General features: G+C 31.9%; 3 protein-coding genes across 3 annotated transcripts; 1 reads left to right on the top strand and 2 right to left on the bottom strand.

The window, feature by feature from the left end:
• The first annotated feature begins 1960 nt into the window (after positions 1-1960).
• Positions 1961-6790, top strand: LOC131602893 (uncharacterized). The gene is made up of 10 exons (XM_058875112.1): positions 1961-2447; positions 2960-3080; positions 3288-3373; positions 3469-3880; positions 3968-4068; positions 4189-4255; positions 5298-5525; positions 5686-6144; positions 6220-6292; positions 6376-6790. Exons 1-10 carry the CDS (start codon positions 2065-2067, stop codon positions 6621-6623), a joined length of 2178 nt encoding a protein of 725 aa, XP_058731095.1. The 5' UTR covers positions 1961-2064; the 3' UTR covers positions 6624-6790.
• Positions 6791-6849: 59 nt separating this feature from the next.
• LOC131602894 (uncharacterized protein At4g08330, chloroplastic-like) lies at positions 6850-7565 on the bottom strand. Its single transcript, XM_058875113.1, has 2 exons — positions 7432-7565; positions 6850-7352 (listed from the first exon to the last, which is right to left on the bottom strand). Exons 1-2 carry the CDS (start codon positions 7530-7532, stop codon positions 7001-7003), a joined length of 453 nt encoding a protein of 150 aa, XP_058731096.1. The 5' UTR covers positions 7533-7565; the 3' UTR covers positions 6850-7000.
• Positions 7566-11150: 3585 nt separating this feature from the next.
• LOC131602892 (CBS domain-containing protein CBSCBSPB3-like) lies at positions 11151-19586 on the bottom strand. The gene is made up of 14 exons (XM_058875111.1): positions 19314-19586; positions 18946-19114; positions 18704-18836; positions 17211-17381; positions 14187-14265; positions 13963-14082; positions 13617-13683; positions 12960-13065; positions 12828-12886; positions 12425-12531; positions 12219-12340; positions 11958-12037; positions 11786-11875; positions 11151-11668 (listed from the first exon to the last, which is right to left on the bottom strand). Exons 1-14 carry the CDS (start codon positions 19436-19438, stop codon positions 11501-11503), a joined length of 1596 nt encoding a protein of 531 aa, XP_058731094.1. The 5' UTR covers positions 19439-19586; the 3' UTR covers positions 11151-11500.
• Between the last annotated feature and the right edge of the window lie 1255 nt (positions 19587-20841).

Genomic DNA, 20841 nt, shown 5'->3' with positions numbered 1-20841 from the left:
ATTTTTCTTGCAATTTAAAATTCCTAGATAAATGTATAGGATGTCAAATTCATGTAAATAGGCTAGTTTACATTTCCCGCACAATCGATGTAATAGCGTAGATTTACTTTCCGCACTTTACATTTCCGCACTTTAATTTCCAGCAAATATAAACTGCGTGTATGTCAAAGATAAAATTGAACCGTTAGATCACTAACTTCAAAGATAAATATCTGAATACAAACACAATCACACTTGCACCTCTTAAGGTAATCCTTTCTCATTCTTTTCAAAATCAAAGTCAAAATTCTACTGTTTTGAGTACAAAATCGAACCTTGCTTTTATATCCGGTGAAAGGATAGATTTTTAAAGGAAATAGGATAAAGACCTTACAACTCAGGGTAGACCTCCTAGTTTGCTTGCTCAAATCAAAACAAACAAAATTCTCATACACTGTTGTTTTTCAAAACAAAACTTTCCAAAAAGACAATACTTTGTATACATCCAAACACGGATCATTACAAAGTTAACGTTCTTTTCAAAACATCTTTCGAAAGATAAACAAGCATTTTGTATACATCCACACACGGATCATTACAAAATTCAAATTACAAAGGTATTTGAAACCACATATGAGCAATTTCAGAGCAATTGAAAAGTGATCGAAAAACAAGTGAGCTAAGCAAACTTAAGAGCCCATGGATAACCATGGATACAAAGGGTGCTAACACCTTCCCTTTGTATAACCTACCCCCTTACCCAGAATTTCTTAAAGGTCTTTTTTCTGTTTCTTTTATAAACCTTTCCTTAATTGGATAAAATAAAAGGTCGGTGGCGACTCTGAATTTTCAAAAATGCGAAAGCATTAAGCGATAAAAAAGAGTCAGTTCACGTATCTCTACAGAACAGAGGTATGGCCCGGGATTAAAAAAATCGGAGGTCCACAATATTCAAGGAATTCAAGAACTCTTGCTTTATACCACCGGTTTAGTCCGGTTCGGGGGCGAGTTCTGGCATCAAGTGGTTTCATCCCCCTCCCGATCGCAGTTGCGGGGGATTGAACCGTGGTTCTCCCTACCAAGTCCAGCGCCAATCACCACTTGAACAACTAACGATTGGTTTGGAGGGTTTTTTTAAAAAAGCCACAAATTATTCTTAAAAAAGTGCCATATTCCCTGTTGCACTTTAAATATACTTTAGTTTTTCAGTTTCCGAAGTTTTTTCCATAAAAAATGCAAGTCTAATTTTTCATTCAATATTTTAAAATATTTATTGTATAAATAAAAGTTATTATAAAAAAGGAAGAAAAGAATGAAAGCTTTCTTCTTTCGATGTTCTCTCTCGATCGTTGGTGTCTCTCCCCTCGGCGATCTCTTATTGTTTGTCTTGCTCGCAGGTCTCTCTCTGCAGGCTTGTCTCGCTGATTGGTCTCTTCCATGATCTATTGTTTCTTTCATTGGTCTCTCTCTGTTTTTTCATTCAACTCTCTATTGGTAAGTTTCAAATTTCCCTTCTCTCTTGCCTTTCTCATTCATAAGTTCAGCTCTTTTAGTATGTTGTTCTTACTAATTAATAAATATATAGTATTACAATAGAGACTGATTTATTTAACTAAGTTATCCGGTTTAATTCTATTTAGTCATGCGGTTCGACCAGTGACTCAATGGTTCAACTAATAAACCAGTAATTCAGTATCTTTACCGGTTTGATGACCGGTCAGATTTTTAAAATACTGAAATATCGCGATAATTTTATTTTAAAAGGTGACAGTTTTTTTTTTTTACCTTTGTGACATTAGTGTAAAAATTTTGGTTTTTATCTCCAATTTTTTTCTTTTAACTCACTAGAAAAATTATTCCGTAAAAAAATTAAGTAGGAAGAAGTTAAATGTCAAGAGATCCTACGTGTCTAGAGTTGGAACCACCAACTGCGAAGTGCAAAAGTGTAAACAAAACACCATCGGATAATAACAACCCAAAAACCAGTGGCCACAATGTACCCTATGTCATCAGACATCATTAACAACAACAACAACAACTAACTAAGCTGTTACTATTTGTTCTTCTTCACACTCCATTCACTCAATGATCACTACATGCAGAGCTTCTTCTTATTCTTATTCTTATTCAACCGCCAACCCACTTTCTTTCCGTTCTTCCCTACATTCCAAACCACCATTCCTCTCACTCAGCCTCCTCTTTTTCCCTCGAATTTTTCACAAGGGAATTGCTCTCTCCTCACCAACACAGTTCAAACCCCGAAGCCATTTGGATGGTAAAGAAGGATATTTCAATAATGGGCTAGAAGAAGATGGTGACCGTGAAGTTCACTGTGAGCTTCAAGTGGTTTCTTGGAGGGAACGGAGAGTTAAGGCTGAGATTTCTATCAATGCTGATATTGATTCTGTTTGGAATGCTCTCACTGATTATGAACACCTCGCTGATTTCATACCAAATCTTGTTTGGAGGTAATCTGTCAAGGCCTTGTGTTGGATTTTCTTATTTAAGTACTTCTGTCTGTCAGATTTTATGAAGCAGTTTTCAGCTTATTTTCATAAGCTCTCAGTTTTTATAGCTAATATGAAAATAGTTTGACTTTGGTTATAGAAATAGATTATCTATAAGCATTTATGGTATAGGCACTTAATTAACATGTTAATCCAAACATGGCCCAATTCAATACATCTCCATTATAACTTCAATTCAAAATCCAAAAATTAATGTTATGAATTGGCCATATGAAAGGCACTGAATCATGCAACATATGGATAGTACTAATGTTGTTTCACGTTTTTGAGGTCCTGAGTAGGTTAGGTTAGCTGCAGTTTAGCATGGCAAAACAAATAATATTTAACCGTGACAATATTTTAAGAGGTTCTATTTAGTCAGGGTTTAACTTTGACAAATTTTAGGCCCTGTGCGTCTTCCTTGCACGCCCTCATAAATGACTCTGATAATACTAGTGTTGTTTTGTTGTTAGCGGGCGTATTCCTTGCCCATTTCCTGGAAGGATATGGTTAGAGCAAAGAGGATTTCAAAGGGCAATGTATTGGCACATTGAAGCTCGTGTTGTTTTGGATCTTCAAGAAATTCTTAATTCTGTAAGCATTCTTAAACCTCGTTTTCTTCGTTGATTTTGTTACTGCAGAGTGCATACTAGGAGCAATCAGTTCTATATGTGACTGAGATATGGATAACGTTGAAGAGTCGAAACAATTTAGGATATGAACACACTGTTCCAACATATATGGAATTGACATAACTGTGATACTTTTCATATGTATTAATATCTAAATTTAATGCTCTAGGAATGGGATCGAGAACTTCACTTTTCCATGGTTGATGGAGATTTTAAGAAGTTTGAGGGAAAATGGTCTGTAAAATCAGGAACAAGGTAGAACCTATACATCTGAAAGTTAATAAGCAACCTTGTGTAATATAAAGAGATTATATTTTGATTTTATATCCTTCATTTCCGTTTGTTTGTAGATCATCATCAACTATTTTATCTTATGAGGTTAATGTGATACCAAGATTCAACTTCCCAGCTATTTTCTTAGAAAGGATTATCAGATCAGATCTTCCTGTGAATCTCCGAGCCTTAGCCTATAGAGTTGAAAGGACTCTTTTGGGAAACCAGAAAATTCCTCTACCAGAAGATGGCTTGCACAAAACTTTGGCTGTTAATGGATCTTATGTCAAAAAGATAAATGGTTCTTTGTGTGAAAGCGACAAATTGACTGCTGGAGAAGATAAAGGTTTGGACACTTCAATTTCCAGTTCATTGCCTACATCTCCGAGTGAGTTAAACAGCAATTGGGGTATTTTTGGAAAAGTTTGTAGCCTTGACAAGCCTTGTGTAGTGGACGAAGTTCATCTCCGCAGATTCGATGGACTTTTGGTAACTTACTAAATTGTTATTAGATGGCTTTAATTCTTAAAATGAGCTATACTCAAAGTTACTGATAAAAAAGCTTTTCATGTGAAGGAAAATGGAGGTGTTCATCGGTGTGTTTTTGCAAGTATAACAGTTAAAGCTCCTGTTTGTGATGTATGGAATGTTATGTCTTCCTATGAGACGCTTCCTGAGTAAGTAATGTGTGTTTCCTTTTTACACTAGAGATATTGAGAAGCATGCCGTAAAATATTTCTAGGTCTTGTTTTCCACTTTCCCGACTTAACTCCGAGGAAAAAAATGTTTTGTTGCAGGGTAGTTCCAAATTTAGCAATCAGTAAGATTTTATCACGAGATAACAATAAAGTCCGCATTCTTCAGGTATGGAGCAATCTTAACTAAGTAGAGTTAAAATGAGAGAATCTTAATTCTTAACTGTATATTTTCCAGCCACTTTTTTCTTAAAGATACTGATATATATCTCTGCATAAAAACTGATACAAACGCACAATCAGTGGCGGATCTAGAATATTTATAAGGTGGGGGCAAAAAAAAAAATTAATAAGAAAAATTAAATGATAGCAAAAATGAAAGTAATTTTAATGAATTATAATTGTTATTTATGCATTTGTTTTTTAGTGTGAATGTAATATTTTATATTATCAATATTATATAATATATCTTTTTTGTATATGAACAAAATACATACATTTTTTATACATGTAAAATTTAACTAATTATCAATTTTTGTAAAGTAATTAGAATTAAAAAAAATATTTGGAGAAATATCTTACTCTCTTGATTAACAATATATTTTTTACAAATATTTTTTTTGGATAACATAATATTTTTTCTTCTCTTTGGCATCAACTAATATATTTTTTAAATAATATTTTAATTATCTTCTTTCTTTTGCAAGAATGATCTTAACACTTTGATCCATTTTTTCAATTAATATTTCATAATAAAATATATTTAAATTTAAGATATTACAAAATATAAAACTAATAATATATCTAAAAAGAAAATCTAAAATAAACAATAGAATAAATTTGTAAAAAAACAAATGTTAAAGTGAGTTTAAAAAGAAGTGTAATAGATTGTCTAACTCCATATAGCTAGTGGGTGCAACTTAATTGTAATTGATAAAAAAGAAGAGATAAAAGGGTAATGCTAACATGTGCCCTAAAGGCACATGTTAAGAAACCTCCATTTAGAAAGTTTGTCTTGAATAAAATAAAAAATTAAATTAAATATGTGTTTGTAATTAATTGAGTACACAATTTCCAAGATAAAGTTACTTTAATTGGTAAGTGGCTATGATTCTTGTGGGGGCAAGAGCCCCCCAATCCCAACAATGTGAATCCGCCCCTGCGCACAATTGTATATGATTGATGTAGTTTTAGATTAAATCACCATGCAGGAAGGGTGCAAGGGTCTGCTTTATATGGTGCTTCACGCCCGCGTTGTGTTAGATTTGTGTGAACAGCTAGAACAAGAGATTAGTTTTGAACAGGTTGAAGGTGACTTTGACTCCTTCCAAGGAAAATGGACTTTTGAGCAACTAGGAAATCATCACACACTTCTAAAGTACTCTGTGGAGTCAAAAATGCGCAAAGATACTTTCCTTTCTGAAGCTATCATGGAAGAGGTTTGTCTGTTTGTTTGATTTGGTTTATCTTAATCGATTTCATATTGTTTTCGATGTATGTACTGTTTGGAGATATAGGCAAAACATTCTGAAAAAAATGTGTATTTTAGATATTCTTAAACCCTTGAATGGCTGAAATGTATTCATTTCTTTGTTTCAGGTCATTTATGAAGATCTGCCATCAAACTTGTGTGCAATAAGAGACTACGTTGAGAACCAGAAAGCATCTCAATCATCGGAAGTTTGTGAGCAGCATGCAAATTCCGGACAACAAAATATTGCATCTGCCTCTGAAGATGATAACAGCTCTAGTTCAGCTGATGATTTTTCTGATTGTAATGTTCAATGCTCGTCTAATCAAAGGTCAAGAGTTCCAGGGTTACAGAGGGATATTGAAATCCTAAAATCTGAACTACTGAAATTCGTAGCTGAACATGGACAGGAAGGGTTTATGCCAATGCGAAAGCAGCTTCGGTTGCACGGAAGAGTGGATATTGAGAAGGCTATAACTCGCATGGGTGGATTCAGAAAGATTGCAACCATGATGAACCTCGCTCTAGCTTACAAAAACCGCAAACCAAAGGGTTATTGGGATAATCTTGAAAATTTGCAGGAAGAGGTACTCACTTGCCTTATTAACAAACATAACATTGTTTACAGGTTCTATCAGAACATAATTCATTTCTTCATGCAGATAAGTAAATTTCAAAGAAGCTGGGGAATGGACCCGTCATTTATGCCTAGTAGAAAGTCGTTTGAACGCGTAGGTAGGTTGAGATATTCCTTTTTCTCAACTTTAACCGTATTGTTTGCATTGCTCGTATTACATGATGGAATTCACTCCTCGCAGGCCGATTTGATATTGCACGAGCGCTAGAAAAGTGGGGTGGACTTCATGAGGTATCGCGCCTTTTGTCCCTTAAGGCGAGGAGGAAAAGAAGCAGTCAGGACAACCTTGCCAGGGATAAGGAAAATGAGCAAACGGAATCACCTGATGTAGATAGCGAGATCAACACAGCATCTAGACCGTATATTTCTCAAGACACACACAAGTGGCATACAGAACTTAAACAGTTGGACATAAATTGGGTTGAGTAAAGAGAGAGTATTGATATTCTGCATATATATTGGCTTAGATCCAGATGATGTCGAAAATTGTAAGAGTCTGTCTCTAAATGTAAATTTGCATATCGAACAAAAACAAGAGAGAAAGCTGAAAAGCTTGAATGAAAGGGAATCAGATATGGTAATTTCATATTGAACAAAAGTATAGAATTACAATGATACAATTTTTTTTCCTTAAAATGAGAAACAATAAATTATAACTAACTCTAACTGAATCACAACTAACATTATTTTGTTCCTAATAACACTTTAAACACTCAACACTTAGAACATTTATTCTTCTATTATCCCGTGATAATTGACGAGGGATCCTCTATAATTGTGAAACTAAATAAGAAAAGGAGCAATGATTACGAAGAAGGTTGAATGGCGTTGAGTTTAATGTAGAAGGTTCTAGAATCAGAGATACCATCCCATGAGCTAGAACCAGAGTGATAAGGGAAAGTGCGAGCATAACCTAAGTGGTTTCCACAGCTGCGGCAGAGTAGTTTTGTTGCTGTTGCTGTGCGTTGGAAATTGAAAAATGAAATCCACGAGAATGAGAATTGCTGAATGTGAGTGAATCTGGTTTCGTCAACAGAGAAGAATGAAATGAGAGATCTCTTCCTCTTCTTAATTGATTTTCCGTAATTTGAATCTACGACAGATGTCATGTTGCGATTGCTGGAGTTCAAGTTCAGTTCATAACCACACGAACCACAGCTGCATTGGCATCACCACACGCAAATTGAAAAATCAAAAGGAACATTCATATATACTACTACATAGAAAGAGAGAGGACCTGTAATTGACATCTCTGATGAAGGAAGAGAGGTGAAGTGGTTGGTGAGATTGGTATGATGATGATAACTTAGGCATCTCTTCTTCTTCATAGGCAATCATCTTTTCTTCTATGCTGCTACAACTTTACTAACCTGAAGTCAGAGAGAAAAATAAATGAGTTAGTTTAGTTTATAATGGAGAACAAGAAGAATGGAGCCCACTAGTACTAGCTAATAACGGTAACCATAGAAGAAAGACAAATAATAGTCATTTTTTAATACGTGCCAAAATGTAGAATTGGAAAACGCAAAGAAAATTGGTTTATTGAAAAAATCAAATTCCGCAGCCGGGAATCGAACCCGGATTTCAACTTAGAATTTGCCTGATGTACTACTGCGGATTCCTTGTTTAAATCGTGTAAGCTAAATTTTATATATAATTCTTAATTTGTTTTGTCTTTTACTCCTCTTGTTCATGATTATAAAATTTTAGAATTCGTATTTGTTTTTAAATATGTGATTTTACAAATTGTTTTTTTTTACATATACCAGTTATTAATATTATCAATTTGTCTAGGATAATGTATTAAAATTTACATATTTGATATATTACTATTTTTTTTAATATGCGTAAAATTTGTCATCTGATCTTATATATAGGATAATGTAATAATTTTGATTTTTTATGAGCATCTTCAATTTTGATATATATATATATATATATATATATATATATATATATATATATATATATATATATATATATATATATATATATATATATATATATTACAAGAAATATATTTAAAATATGAAAAAAAAACTATATTATATTTAAAATATTTGCATATTTTGTTGCTCAAAAAATTTTAATATAAAAAAACTATATAATATTTAAAATATGGAATAGAAAAATAAATACTTTACAAGAAAATATATTGTTATTGAAATTATTGTTAATGATTATTTTATAAAAATTACAATTAATATTATTATGAAAACATATTGATATCTAAATTATTATTAAAAGATTATTGTGTATAGAAGTTACAATCAATAAATATTATTAAATGCAAATTATAAATTTTTATATTTGCACCTGCATAAAATGAATCATCATGCTCTATATATGCTCTTACTTATTTATGATTTATAAGTTCTTACTAATGTAATTTCATAAATTCACTTTTAAATCTACATATTATAAATCTACAATATTTCATTCTCCTTTTTCCTATTGGTATATTTCATTCTCCTTAAATTTGGAAAAACATATTTTCTCATATATATGATACCCAACTTGATACTCTTCCATTAGAATTGAAAAGAAGTTTATGTTGCTTGAGATATGTGGCATAAGACATTTCTAAATAAAATTACAATTAGAAAGCACGAGATGTTTCTGATTTTTTTTTTGTTTGAAATTGGTGGCTTTACACACAATTTAGTTCTTCCATTCTAGGATGTTGTTGAGATCCCAATTAAATATTGCACATTTCTGATAATGAGATTTAAGATATAATCTTGTACAGATGGTACATAAATCCATTATTACCAACAAACAAAAATTATTGTTTATATTTATATTTAACTAGTAACAAACCGGTTCATACGCACGTGTTCTGTTCGGTTATGTGAATTTGGATACATCATTTATTTTAAATAAAAATGTTAAAAAAAAATTGATTATTTCATATATAAAAATATTTAGATCAATAATAAATTTTTTTCTCGTATACCATTTTTGGATTAAAAATATTTAATCATAAATATCATTTCTCGTATATAAAAATATTTAGATCAATAATAGATTTTTTTTCGTATACAGACTTCGTTTTTGTTTAGGTATCATTTACAAAAATATTTGGATCAATTGTAAATTTCGTATATAAAAATATTTAGATCAATACTAAATTTTTTCCTGTATACCATTTTTGAATAAAAAATATTTGAGTTATAAATACCATTTTTCGTAAATAATAGACTTTTTTTCCGTATACAAATATTATTTTTGTTTAGGTATCATTTACAAAAATATTTAGATCAATATTAAATTTTCGTATATTAAAATATTTAGATCAATAATATATTTTTTCCCGTATACCATTTTTTGATCAAAAAATTTTGATCATGAATACCATTTCTAGTATATAAAAATATTTAGGTCAATAATAATTTTTTTCCCATATACATACTTCATTTTTGTTTAGGTATCATTTACAAAAATATTTAGATCATTAGTATATTTCGTATATAAAAATATTTACATTAGATTTTTTCCCGTATACCATTTTTGAATAAAAAATATTTGGATCATAAATAACATTTTTCGTAAATAATAATACAAATATTATTTTTATTTAGATATCATTTACAAAAATATTTGGATAATATTAAATTTTCGTATAAAAAAATATTTAGATCAATAATAGATTTTTTTCTCGTATACCATTTTTGAATAAAAAATATTTGATCATAAATACCATTTCTCGTATACAAAAATATTTAAATCAATAATAAATTTTTTCCCGTATACAGACCTCATTTTTGTTTAAGTATCATTTACAAAAATATTTGGATCAATAGTAAATTTCGTATATAAAAATATTTAGATCAATAGTAGATTATTTTCCCGTATACTATTTTGGAATATAAATATTTGGATCATAAATAACATTTTTCGTAAATAATAGATTTTTTTTCTATATACAAATATTTTTTTAGGTGTCATTTACAAAAATATTTGGATCAATATCAAATTTTCATATAAAAAATATTTAGATCAATAATAAATTTTTTGGCCTATACCATTTTTTAATAAATAATATTTTTTGTATATAAAAATATTTATATCAATAATATATATTTTTTTCCCGTATACAAACTTCATTTTTGCTTAGGTATCATTTACAAAAAATATTTGGATAAATAGTCAATTTCGTATATAAAAATATTTAGATCAATAGTAGATTTTTCCCGTATATCATTTTTTTAATAAAAAAATATTTGGGTTATAATAACCGTTTTTCGTAAATAATAGATTTTTTTTATACTAATATTATTTTTATTTAGGTATTGTTTACAAAAATATTTGGATCAATATTAAATTTTCATATATAAAAATATTTAGATCAATAATATATTTTTTGAATAAATTTTTTTCGTATATCATTTTCGACTAAAAAATATTTCGATCATAATTTTTCGTATATAGAAAAATATATATCAATAATAGTTTTTTTTTTTTTTTGAAGAAAGAAATGAGAAAGTGATGAAAGAGAAATAAAATAGAGAATGAAGAGAGAGTTGATAAATTTGATAAAATATAAGAGTTATATTATTTTAATAATAAAATTAAGAACTTTATGGTGCAAAGATAAAAAAACCACAATTTTAATGTGGTGGCAAAAAATCAAATAAAGGTATTTTTGACATTTCCACAACCATTAATTTTCTGATATTATAGATAGATAGATTTGTGTTGTATTTTAGTACTAAAAAAACTCTTAAAATTAATTTGATATGTATTTTTAAGAAAAATTTAATAAAATTTTATAGAATAAACATATTAAACACCTATGTGACAATGTGTTGTAAATTGCAACGCATGAAATTGTCCTGTTGCAAGACACTTGAGGAAATCAATGTGTCAAAAATAGTGATAAGTTGATAACTCAACACAAATATGGAGAAAAGGAGCACATTTGACTAGAGACCAAAATGAATGATAGAAGTAAGATTTAGATAAATTTAAATAATTTATATTCTACCAATGATTATTTTGACTTGGCGTGACTGCAATTTGCAAGTATGCTTGAAATCAATGAAAAATGCAGAACCCCAGCATTTATCATTGTTGTATAACAAGACATTATCTATACATAAGTTACAGATACATGAGACCAAAAAAATATAAGCTACTATCTCATGGGGATAAATACTAACCCCAAACAAAAAGACTCAATATTAGAGAAGCTCTCCTATTTCAGTATTCAGCACTTCCTTTGCAATGAGCAGTTAAAATGCAAAAGAGCTCTGGGATTCATACAGAGCAATTATTGCTTTTTCTGGCTTAAACCGCGAAACACGTTACTTGGACCGTTTTAGGTAGACTAATACGCCAATGCTTGTTATAACAATAGCCCCTGCAAAAACACTGGACTTGAGAGACAAAACACTAGATTTTGGTCTAGTGGCTGTACCAGGGATTGGTGTTGGTTTGACTGAATTGCCGAAATCCAAATGCAACTTTAAAGCCTGAAATACAAAAAGATACTTTTTACATGAGAATGTATTGATCAAATCCAAGTGAATTATCCCATAGAAGCCAATATCATTCAAATGAAAAAAGCTAGTAGAAGCAGATAACTTCACCTTCACTCCTGCAGATCTAGCATAGCTGACAGCAGCAACAAGATCGTCATCGGTTCCAAGAAAAATTCTATCACCTTCATCGTCCTCGTACTATAAATGAGGAAAAAGTTAATATGAAACTAAAGACATGTAACTCATAAGACAGAAGAATTTGCACTAGCATGAAACACACCACAATCGCAGGGAGTTCTCTGTCCTTGATAACAACTCTCTGCATGACTGCAGATACTAGCTCATCTAGATGTTCAGTACCTACAAAAAACAGCAACATAAATAACTGAGTTCTTATAAGAATCAAAATGGGTAGAGAAGAGCATAAAATCACATAACCCATGTTCAGACTCAGTGCACAAGATGTTGGAGGCAAACATACAAGACAAAAACAAACAAGATATAGACCAACTCTTCCCAATGTTTTCCCCAAGATAGTTACCACAGTTGATTCGATGCATGCGACCATTGGGATCCTCAAATTTGAAAGGAAATGAATTTCCAAAACCCGTAGAATATTTTGATGTATCTGCTCCATCTGATGTCATGAGCCCAGAAACATCACTGCAATAAAACAACGCAGATTCAAATATCAGAAAAAAGAAGAAAAAAATATCTCATGCTTAAATATTTGTACAACCAGTGTACCTATGGGTATCAAAATCTTCTGGTGGCTCTAGAGCAAAAGCTGAGTCCCAAAATTTTTGCATAATTGTATTTGCCACATCATTAACAGCTCCAGAGCTACTCTCAACCTAGGGTACATCTTAGTAATCAGAAATTGGCATCTGTATCAATTGTAACTAAAAAATGGCACATGACTCTTTCTACACAATATTGACTTCAATTTCAATAAAAGTGAACACCGCAAGGATTGCAAATAATGAAGATGTCAAAAGTAGGAATGTTATATGGACAGCTGAACTGATCCATTAAACACTTTTAAATCCACCGTACATAATACAGAACACTTATGTTACGCTTCATCACATTCAAACATGTCCACAAAATGCTACCTATTATTTTTATGCATGTTAAAAATAAAATTTACCAAGGAAATTGCAGCATGAGTTATTTGCAAAACATCAATGCAAGCAGCAACATATCCATCTGCAGAAACAATAATAGTCAGTGAAAAGTAAGAATTTAGAATCTGCCAGTAAACTTAGGAAAGTAAGCTCACGTCTGTCTAGCACAGGAAGATGTAAAAATTTCCCATCGTGCATCATATGCAGGGCATCAAGTATTGTTGTATCTAGTGTTGCACAATCTGGGTTTGGAGTCATTACCTAAGTGAGAAAGGGAAGAACCAAGAACAAAATCAAACCAGTTCTCAATATCGAGCAAAAATAAGGCAACAGAAGAAATAGTGTCTCACAATAAAACAAACAAAAATCTTTACACTTGCGTTGATTTTTAGAAAAATAAAAGGCTTATATATTTAATTGATCCCTGCAATTATACCCCTAATTGATTTTAGTTCTGGTAGTTTTTTTTTATTTGGCTTTGATCCTTGCAAATATTTTTTATTTTGCTTTGGGTCTTTGTTCTTATGTTTTAATTTTAGCAAAATTGATTTATATTGAAATTGATCCCGGTAACATGTAGAATATTTGATTTTAGTCCTAAATCCAATAAAAATCAATTTTGCAAGGACCAAAACCAAACCAAAAAAATTATTTGCAGAGACCAAAACCAAACCAAACAAAATTACAATGACCAAAAGCAAAATAAAAAAATATTTGCAAGGACCAAAATCAAACAAAAAAAATTCCATCGACAAAATATGGTATATTTGTAGAGACCAATGACATATTTAAATCAAAAATAAAATATTAACCTTTTCCACTAGAGTCAACTCGGGAGAGAGATTTTGAGCCACAACACGCATAAGTATGTCCTTTGACCTGCATAAAAGATGCATACAATGACAAAGGAGCAAATTAGGAAAAAGATAGGAACATCGGCACTGAATGGTAATGTAACCACCAATCCACTTGACAAGATGGGATGGAAATCTAGAGAACAATACTAGGCACCTACCAGAGAACAATATATTGTACAAAAAAGAGGTTTCAAAGCTCAGCCCAATATCATTAAAGGGAAGTGTTATCTAAGAAAATTATGTCATTCCATATAATGAGAACTCAAGTAGAATAGAGTAAAGCCTCTAAAAATGATCTTACGTGAGTATCCCTTGAATCCTGGATCCTGACAAGGATACGATAACAGCTGAATTAACACGCAACTCCTGCATCTTTTTTGCAGCTACATACACAGGATCTGCTGCTGATGCAATAGCAACCCTAGAAACATAAAGCTACAGAACTTTGTAAAACAATGATACTTGACCATATAAGCATCATGTAGCAATACATACATATACAACAAAATAAAATGCGGAAATTACTTTGTATTTTCGCTGATTAGGGTTGACAAGGAAGGCTTGAATATCCGCTCTCTCAATGTTTCTAACAAAGCATTTGGAGCTGATAAAGATGGGAACAATTGAGACAGAATATTAGCATCATTAGAATATGAAGAAGAAATAAGGAGAACATACAGCACTTCTAAAAATTGATAAAGCGAGGATAGAGAAGTTGACAAATACAGAAAGACCAATAAAAGAAGTCAAATCTCATTTCAAGTTTTCAACCCATCGACCGTGATACCAAACATGTACTGAGTGGCAACCGTGTCAAATCTAACAACACTGAAACACTTGGCAACCACTCAAATTGACTTTAAAGATAAGAAACATTAAGTACAAACCATTCAAACAGTTTTAAAAATAAGAAACATTAAGTACAAACCATTCAAACAGTTTTAAAAATAAACTGCATACATTAAATGGCACACTAGTAATATTAATGCCTAAATGTGCTAAGTTTTAATGCAACTCCCTTAATAGTATTGGAATTTCCATTCATCTTGTTATAATATTATAAAATATTTTATAATATCTTTTATATTAATTTAGAGTTTATATTACTATTAGATTTTTTATTAGTTATTATTATATGATTTGTTATTGATTTAGGATTGAGCCTATGTATTATGTACATCTATAAATAGGACTTATTATTGAGTATTTTGTATCAAGTAAATGTCAAGCTATTATCAATTATTTTTCCCATCTTTTACCATAAATCCCACAACTTCAACATGGTATCTAGAGCCTATTTTGATCCTCCTTGAAAAGTCTAGCTACTATTCTGCTTCTGAATTCATAAGAGGTTGGGAATATAATAATAGATCTCTCTTTTTCTTTTTTTTGACATTTTTCCATACATCTATTGTGTATCGAATCTTCTGATCTACGCAATCCCAAAATTCTCAACTCCAAAAACAGATCCATGCGCTCAAATATGCTACCACCATTGTCGGGGAAGCCCGCATGCAGCTGCCAACAGTCCTGTGTGAGAGCACGTCCGTCGGCCTTCCGGCATGATTTTTCTGGTGTCTGACTCGGAATTTTGTTACGTTCTCGTTACCTTAGTCCCATTTAGCTCGTCTGCGCATTCTGTTTTGGTAGGGACCATCCAGCTTGAGGATCCCACTTTTAAGAACAAGCTCCCTGTTTTGGCGTTTGGCCTCAACACTGTGTGTCTTTTCTGCCTACTATTTATGTGGCCTTTGCTTGGACTGAGTGAGAGTAATGCTCTTCTTAAGTTGATGATAATCTTGAGAGTAAATCACAAGATGTTAAGATTTTATTGATGGGTAACAAAAATAGCCGGCCAAATCACAAGATGTTAAGATTTTATTGATGGGTAACAAAAATGGCCTGCCAAATGTCTTGCTTGGACAACCATCTAGAGGACTTATTATTCAGTATTATAGGTAGTTGAACCTTCGCCGGTTTCTATGAACATGCTTCAGGTTCTTGATTTTGCTACTGTTCTTTTTTTGGTTTTTTGGTGGCTCGTTGTCTTGTGTTTCTGTGATTTGATCGGTGTTGCATGTGCTCTGGGGTTGTTCTGCCACAAGTATTTTCCGCCATTGGTAAAAAAAATAAAAACCACTGCATATTTTGTTTTGATTGAAGTTGTGCCACCATAATCCATTTCAATTAGAGTTTCAGTTGTGGGATTGAGCATGGACTTAATATTGTTTTAAGTTTGTTTTGAAGTTGTGACACTTCCAGATTAAGGTGTCAGTAGACGAAGTGAGCACTGGCCTAACACCTTTTTTTTTGTTTGAAGTTGTGAAACCTTCATGTTTGGACTTCCGCTGCAGGAGTGAGGGCTGACAAAATGTTGTTATGGTTTGAGAAGACGTGGTGACACATTTCAAGTAAGGCTTCAGATGCCAAAGTGAGCACTGGCCTAATACCAATGCTTTTGATTTTTCTTATTGCTAAGCATGTTTAATTCTGTTAAATGGTTAAGCTTTGAGTAGTTACTTCTGTTTACTGGTTAACCGTTTGTCTATTTTGGCATCCATCCGTTGTCAAATTGGGGTTAATTTTTCTTTGAAGCCAGGGTTTTGATTATGCTAGAAAAAGATTGAAGGCTTATCTGAATCACATACCTCAGATTGTTGCCTCAATTGTTACATTTTCTCTTTTAAAAGGTATGTTTGTAACAAGCTTAAAGCTTAGTAAGCTTCAGCCTGAGGGGGAGTGATACCATATTATAAAATATGTTATATCTCTTATATTAATTTAGAGTATCTATTAGTATCAGATTGTATACTAGTTATTATTATCATGATTTGTTTTTGGTTTAGGATTGAGCCTATGTATCAATATAAATAGGGTATGGGGTTTAGTATTGAGTCTTTTGAATAAGTAAATGTTAAGCTATTATCAATTATCAATAATATTTTTCTCTCATTTTTTACCTTAAGTCCCACAACTTCAAAACGTCTATCTACTCAGCTTATTACTCGCAGATAAAACCTTTCCAGTTCATTAGATAAAAACTTCAAGTCGTCAAAGCCAAGAATGTTAAGAACTTTTTAAGAGAATCACAAATCACAATTGAGGAATGTCAATAAAAAATAATAACAAACTTAGGAAATAACTAACCAAGCGTTATTACTTAAGTTAGTAGAGGATTGACATGGTATCCACTCCTCAAACATTTTTTGATTAAAATGATTTATACTAGAAGGAGAAAAAAAGTGCACAGTTGTAATTCTCTTCTACCTATCTTATCCTATTAACTACCAGCTTCCTTGTTTCTAATTTCAGCAGCAAGATAAATAAAGCTTGAATTTTATTGTAGAAACAGTAAAATCAACTTAAGAGTATACAAGATGATAAGTTTCATAAATTTAAAAATATATATGCTTCAGAACTCAACAGTGATACCTACTGTATAATAAACATTAAAAACACATGTCTGTATGTGGATGCAATTTACAAATTCAAATACAGTTGGTAGTTGAATACTGTAAGAAGAGCATGAGAATACTTTTAATAACTAACCAGATGCATTGCTACTCCGCTGGCGTTCCGCACCTTCAACTGCAGCAGCAATGGCACTCCCTTGCTCGGCAGCCTTCTCCATCCTAGATATGGCATCATAAAGACATTTGGTAATATCCAGTATGGCAATGACTTCCCCATTTTCCACAACAGGCAGGTGCCTGAATTTACCTAGAAGTTTAAAAAGAAATAATCAAATTGTACCTCACTTAAAGAATTACTTTAGGCTCTATTGGGTAAAAAATAGTGAGTAGCTGATAGGTTAGCTTATAGTGGATGAGTTTATATTGGATAGCTGATGGCGGATGAATTTTATAACAAATAGCTAATAATGGATAAGCTAGTTAATTGAATATGTAGTGTTTGGTAAAATTATCGGTTGGACTAGCTTATAGATTTAACATGACGAAAAAAAGATACATTTAATTAATTCTCTCCTCTTTTTCCTCCTCTCTCTTCTCTTTCTCTATCTCTCTATTATCATTTCTCTCCTTGATTTATATTTTTACATTCATTAAAATTATATATATAGTATAAAGGGTATTATAGTAAAAAAATACATTATTTTATTTATGTTGTTCATTGTTCATCAAATGTCGTACAGGATAAAAAAAGTTGTCCAGTAACTTAAAGGCTTGCCATGTACTACTATGTCCAAGACTTGTCATTTTGCAAATCAAACAGGTCCTATAAGCTACTTCCTCCGTTCCTCTCCGTTCCGTTTTTAAGTGTCATTTTTTTACTTTTTACACATATCTAGAAAGCTAATAAAAGTTGTTACTTTTTAAACAATGATTATCTTTTTGTCTATATTACCCAATACCCATAACTTTTTATTAATTTATTTGACTTTTTCTCTTTATACATAATAAATAACTAGGGGTAATTTAAACTAAAATACAATCAATTCTACTTTGAAATTTGAAATGACACTTAAAAAGGAAGAAAAAAATTCTAAAAAGTGACTTAAAAAGGAACGGAGGGAGGAATAAAAATAAGTAATAAGCTCATGAATAAATGATGGTTGTCAAACGGGTCCTTTTTAATTATATGAGCTTACATGCTTGCTTGTAGTGCTAGTCAAACAAACCTATAGGCTATACATCTATACAAGATGTAAACACGGAATCTAGTAGAAACACTGCCGAATTCTTGCACGATCAGGCACCATTATTTAAAGAAACAGACAGAGTAATAAATGAGCAAAGGTTGGGAAAGGAATATTGCGACAAAGAAAAAACATAATAAGGCACAGTGAATGGTTAATAGTTCAAGGGATCAACTACTAGTCTACCACCCAACATATTCTACGTCCCAGAGATAGGCAACTGAAAGAAAATGAAGAAAGAAGTGATCATTGGATCAAGCTCAAGTCACCAATGGTTCAATAACACAAGTGACAGCAGGCTTCCCTGATAAACTCGTGACAACAACATGAATATACGACATCCTAAAATCAAATAATAACACTGATATTAACGAATGAAGCTTACCTTGGACCATCTTTTGAAGGGCTTCAATGGCCCGTGTATCTGATGTCACAAACAAAGGATTCCGAGTCATTACTTTTGACACCATTGTTTGGTCCGGTCGCAAACCCTCGGCAATAACTCTAGTAGCAATATCCTAAACACAACATGCACATCCTTGCATTATACATTAAAATTAAATCTCAAACTATATTATGCACTTCCCTCACTCAATAAACACATATTCACACAGAAAATTCACAAACCTTGTCAGTCATGATCCCCGATAACAAAGCATTTGAATCAGTCAGCAAAACAGCATCAACACGCCGCGCTGCCATTCGCCGACACGCATCTGAAACTGATGTCCCCTCAGATATAGTGAGGGCTTTGGACAACCTAAGCTTCTTAACCGTCCTTTCCCCTCCATCAGACCTAAATCATTCCATTAACAACAACAATTACACCAAAACAATTAACTAAACTTAATTAACAAACAATTTATCAAAATTCAAAAGCTCTAGATTGAACAAACGAATTAACAAAAACAAAAATTAACCATAAAATCAAACTAAATCTGGTAATAACGATGATAATAAATTGAACAAGATTGAAATGAGAAGAAAGTGATTACTCGAAGGAAGGAGGAGAAGAAGGTTTGCTGGAAGGTTCGCTGGCGGTTCCGTTTTCGATCCTTTTGGACATAGAAGGAGCCTTTTTGTGGGTCCCACTGTGCCTCCTGGTTAAATGACCGCTCATTTTTGTTTCTGAACAGAGACAGAGAGATTAGGGTTCTTCCGTTTCTGTTTCTCCTCCACCAGCTACCACCATCAACAACCTCTTTCTCCTCCCTTTTCTTCTTTCTTCTGTTACAGTTTTTTTTTTGTTACATTCTGTTAGAAATATATTAATGCATGGTATTAATTAATGATTATTTCTTTCTTTTTTTTAATTATTATTGTATTTCAGTCAAATTCAGATTCTCAGTTTGTGAGAAATTTTTTTCTTTTTTAGAAAAATAATAATAATAAAGGTGAAGCTAAATTTTGTAACAAAATGAGTAAAGGGCAATGATTTCCATTTTGTTTTGCTTGTAAAATTGGAAATAGTTTGTCTTGTGGTTTGTTTCTGTCCAATTGTCTAGGCATGGACCCCAATTTTGAGAGTGGGTTTGATTTCTTTTTTTAATTGTGAAAAACAAAATGATTTAGTTTATAATTGTATTGTAATACCTTTTTTGTTTTAGTAAAATATCCTATTTAACAATGTCGACAAAATTTGATTTAAATAAATTTTTTGTTACTAGTTCAGAATTCAAAATCTTCAGCAAAATTTTTAGTAAAATATTAGTTTAGAAATTAAGTCAAATAAGTTTTTCTTCCAGCTTAGAAGTCAAGATTTATTTCTCATATAAATTTTTGCTTTTAATTCTGAAGACAAGGTTCTGACTCTGATACTCTTTGAACACTCATCTAAGTGATCTCTTCTGGACTCATCATTACTTCAGATCATAAGTATTTCATTAGAAGATAAGATCAAGAAACTTGCACTAGAAGAAATAGTACAACAGTACAACACCCATCCCACTATGGTGAAAACATATGTACGATCAAAAGAATTGTTGTGCTCTTGTCTCCCACGATCCCATGCCATCGTTATGTCAACTGGCAACGATAGTGACATTTTGTCCTTCCCAACGGTCTACTTTTTGGGCCTATATAAAGGATCATTATTTCATTGAAGAATATAGAAAAGGAAATTGAAGAATTGATTGAGAGTTATTGTGCAAAAATATTCACATAGAAAATATTCATCCGAGAGAAACTCATAACGCAAAGAGTTGTTGCATGCTCACAAAATCTTGAGCGAAAGAAAAATAAAGAGTCCACTGATCCTCACTCTAGGGACGAGGATGATCTAACTCTCCTTTTTAGAATAATTCAACAAATTGTATTGTATAAGTATAAATTTATTGGGTATTAAGAGGAGATGGTCCATGAAATGAATGAAGGTTAAACACACTTGTGAGGGGCGAGCTACATAACGAAACCTTAGCACACCCAGTACTGGCTAAACGCATTTATCCAAACTTGGTGATAAGTTTCCTATTGGGTTCGGTCCGCCCAAGGTAACCCCACCTACCCAATAAACATGGGTGATGG

The sequence above is a fragment of the Vicia villosa genome, linkage group LG5 (assembly GCF_029867415.1).
Source record: "Vicia villosa cultivar HV-30 ecotype Madison, WI linkage group LG5, Vvil1.0, whole genome shotgun sequence".
Taxonomy (NCBI): domain Eukaryota; kingdom Viridiplantae; phylum Streptophyta; class Magnoliopsida; order Fabales; family Fabaceae; genus Vicia; species Vicia villosa.
This window is presented reverse-complemented; position numbering and strand designations above follow the sequence as displayed.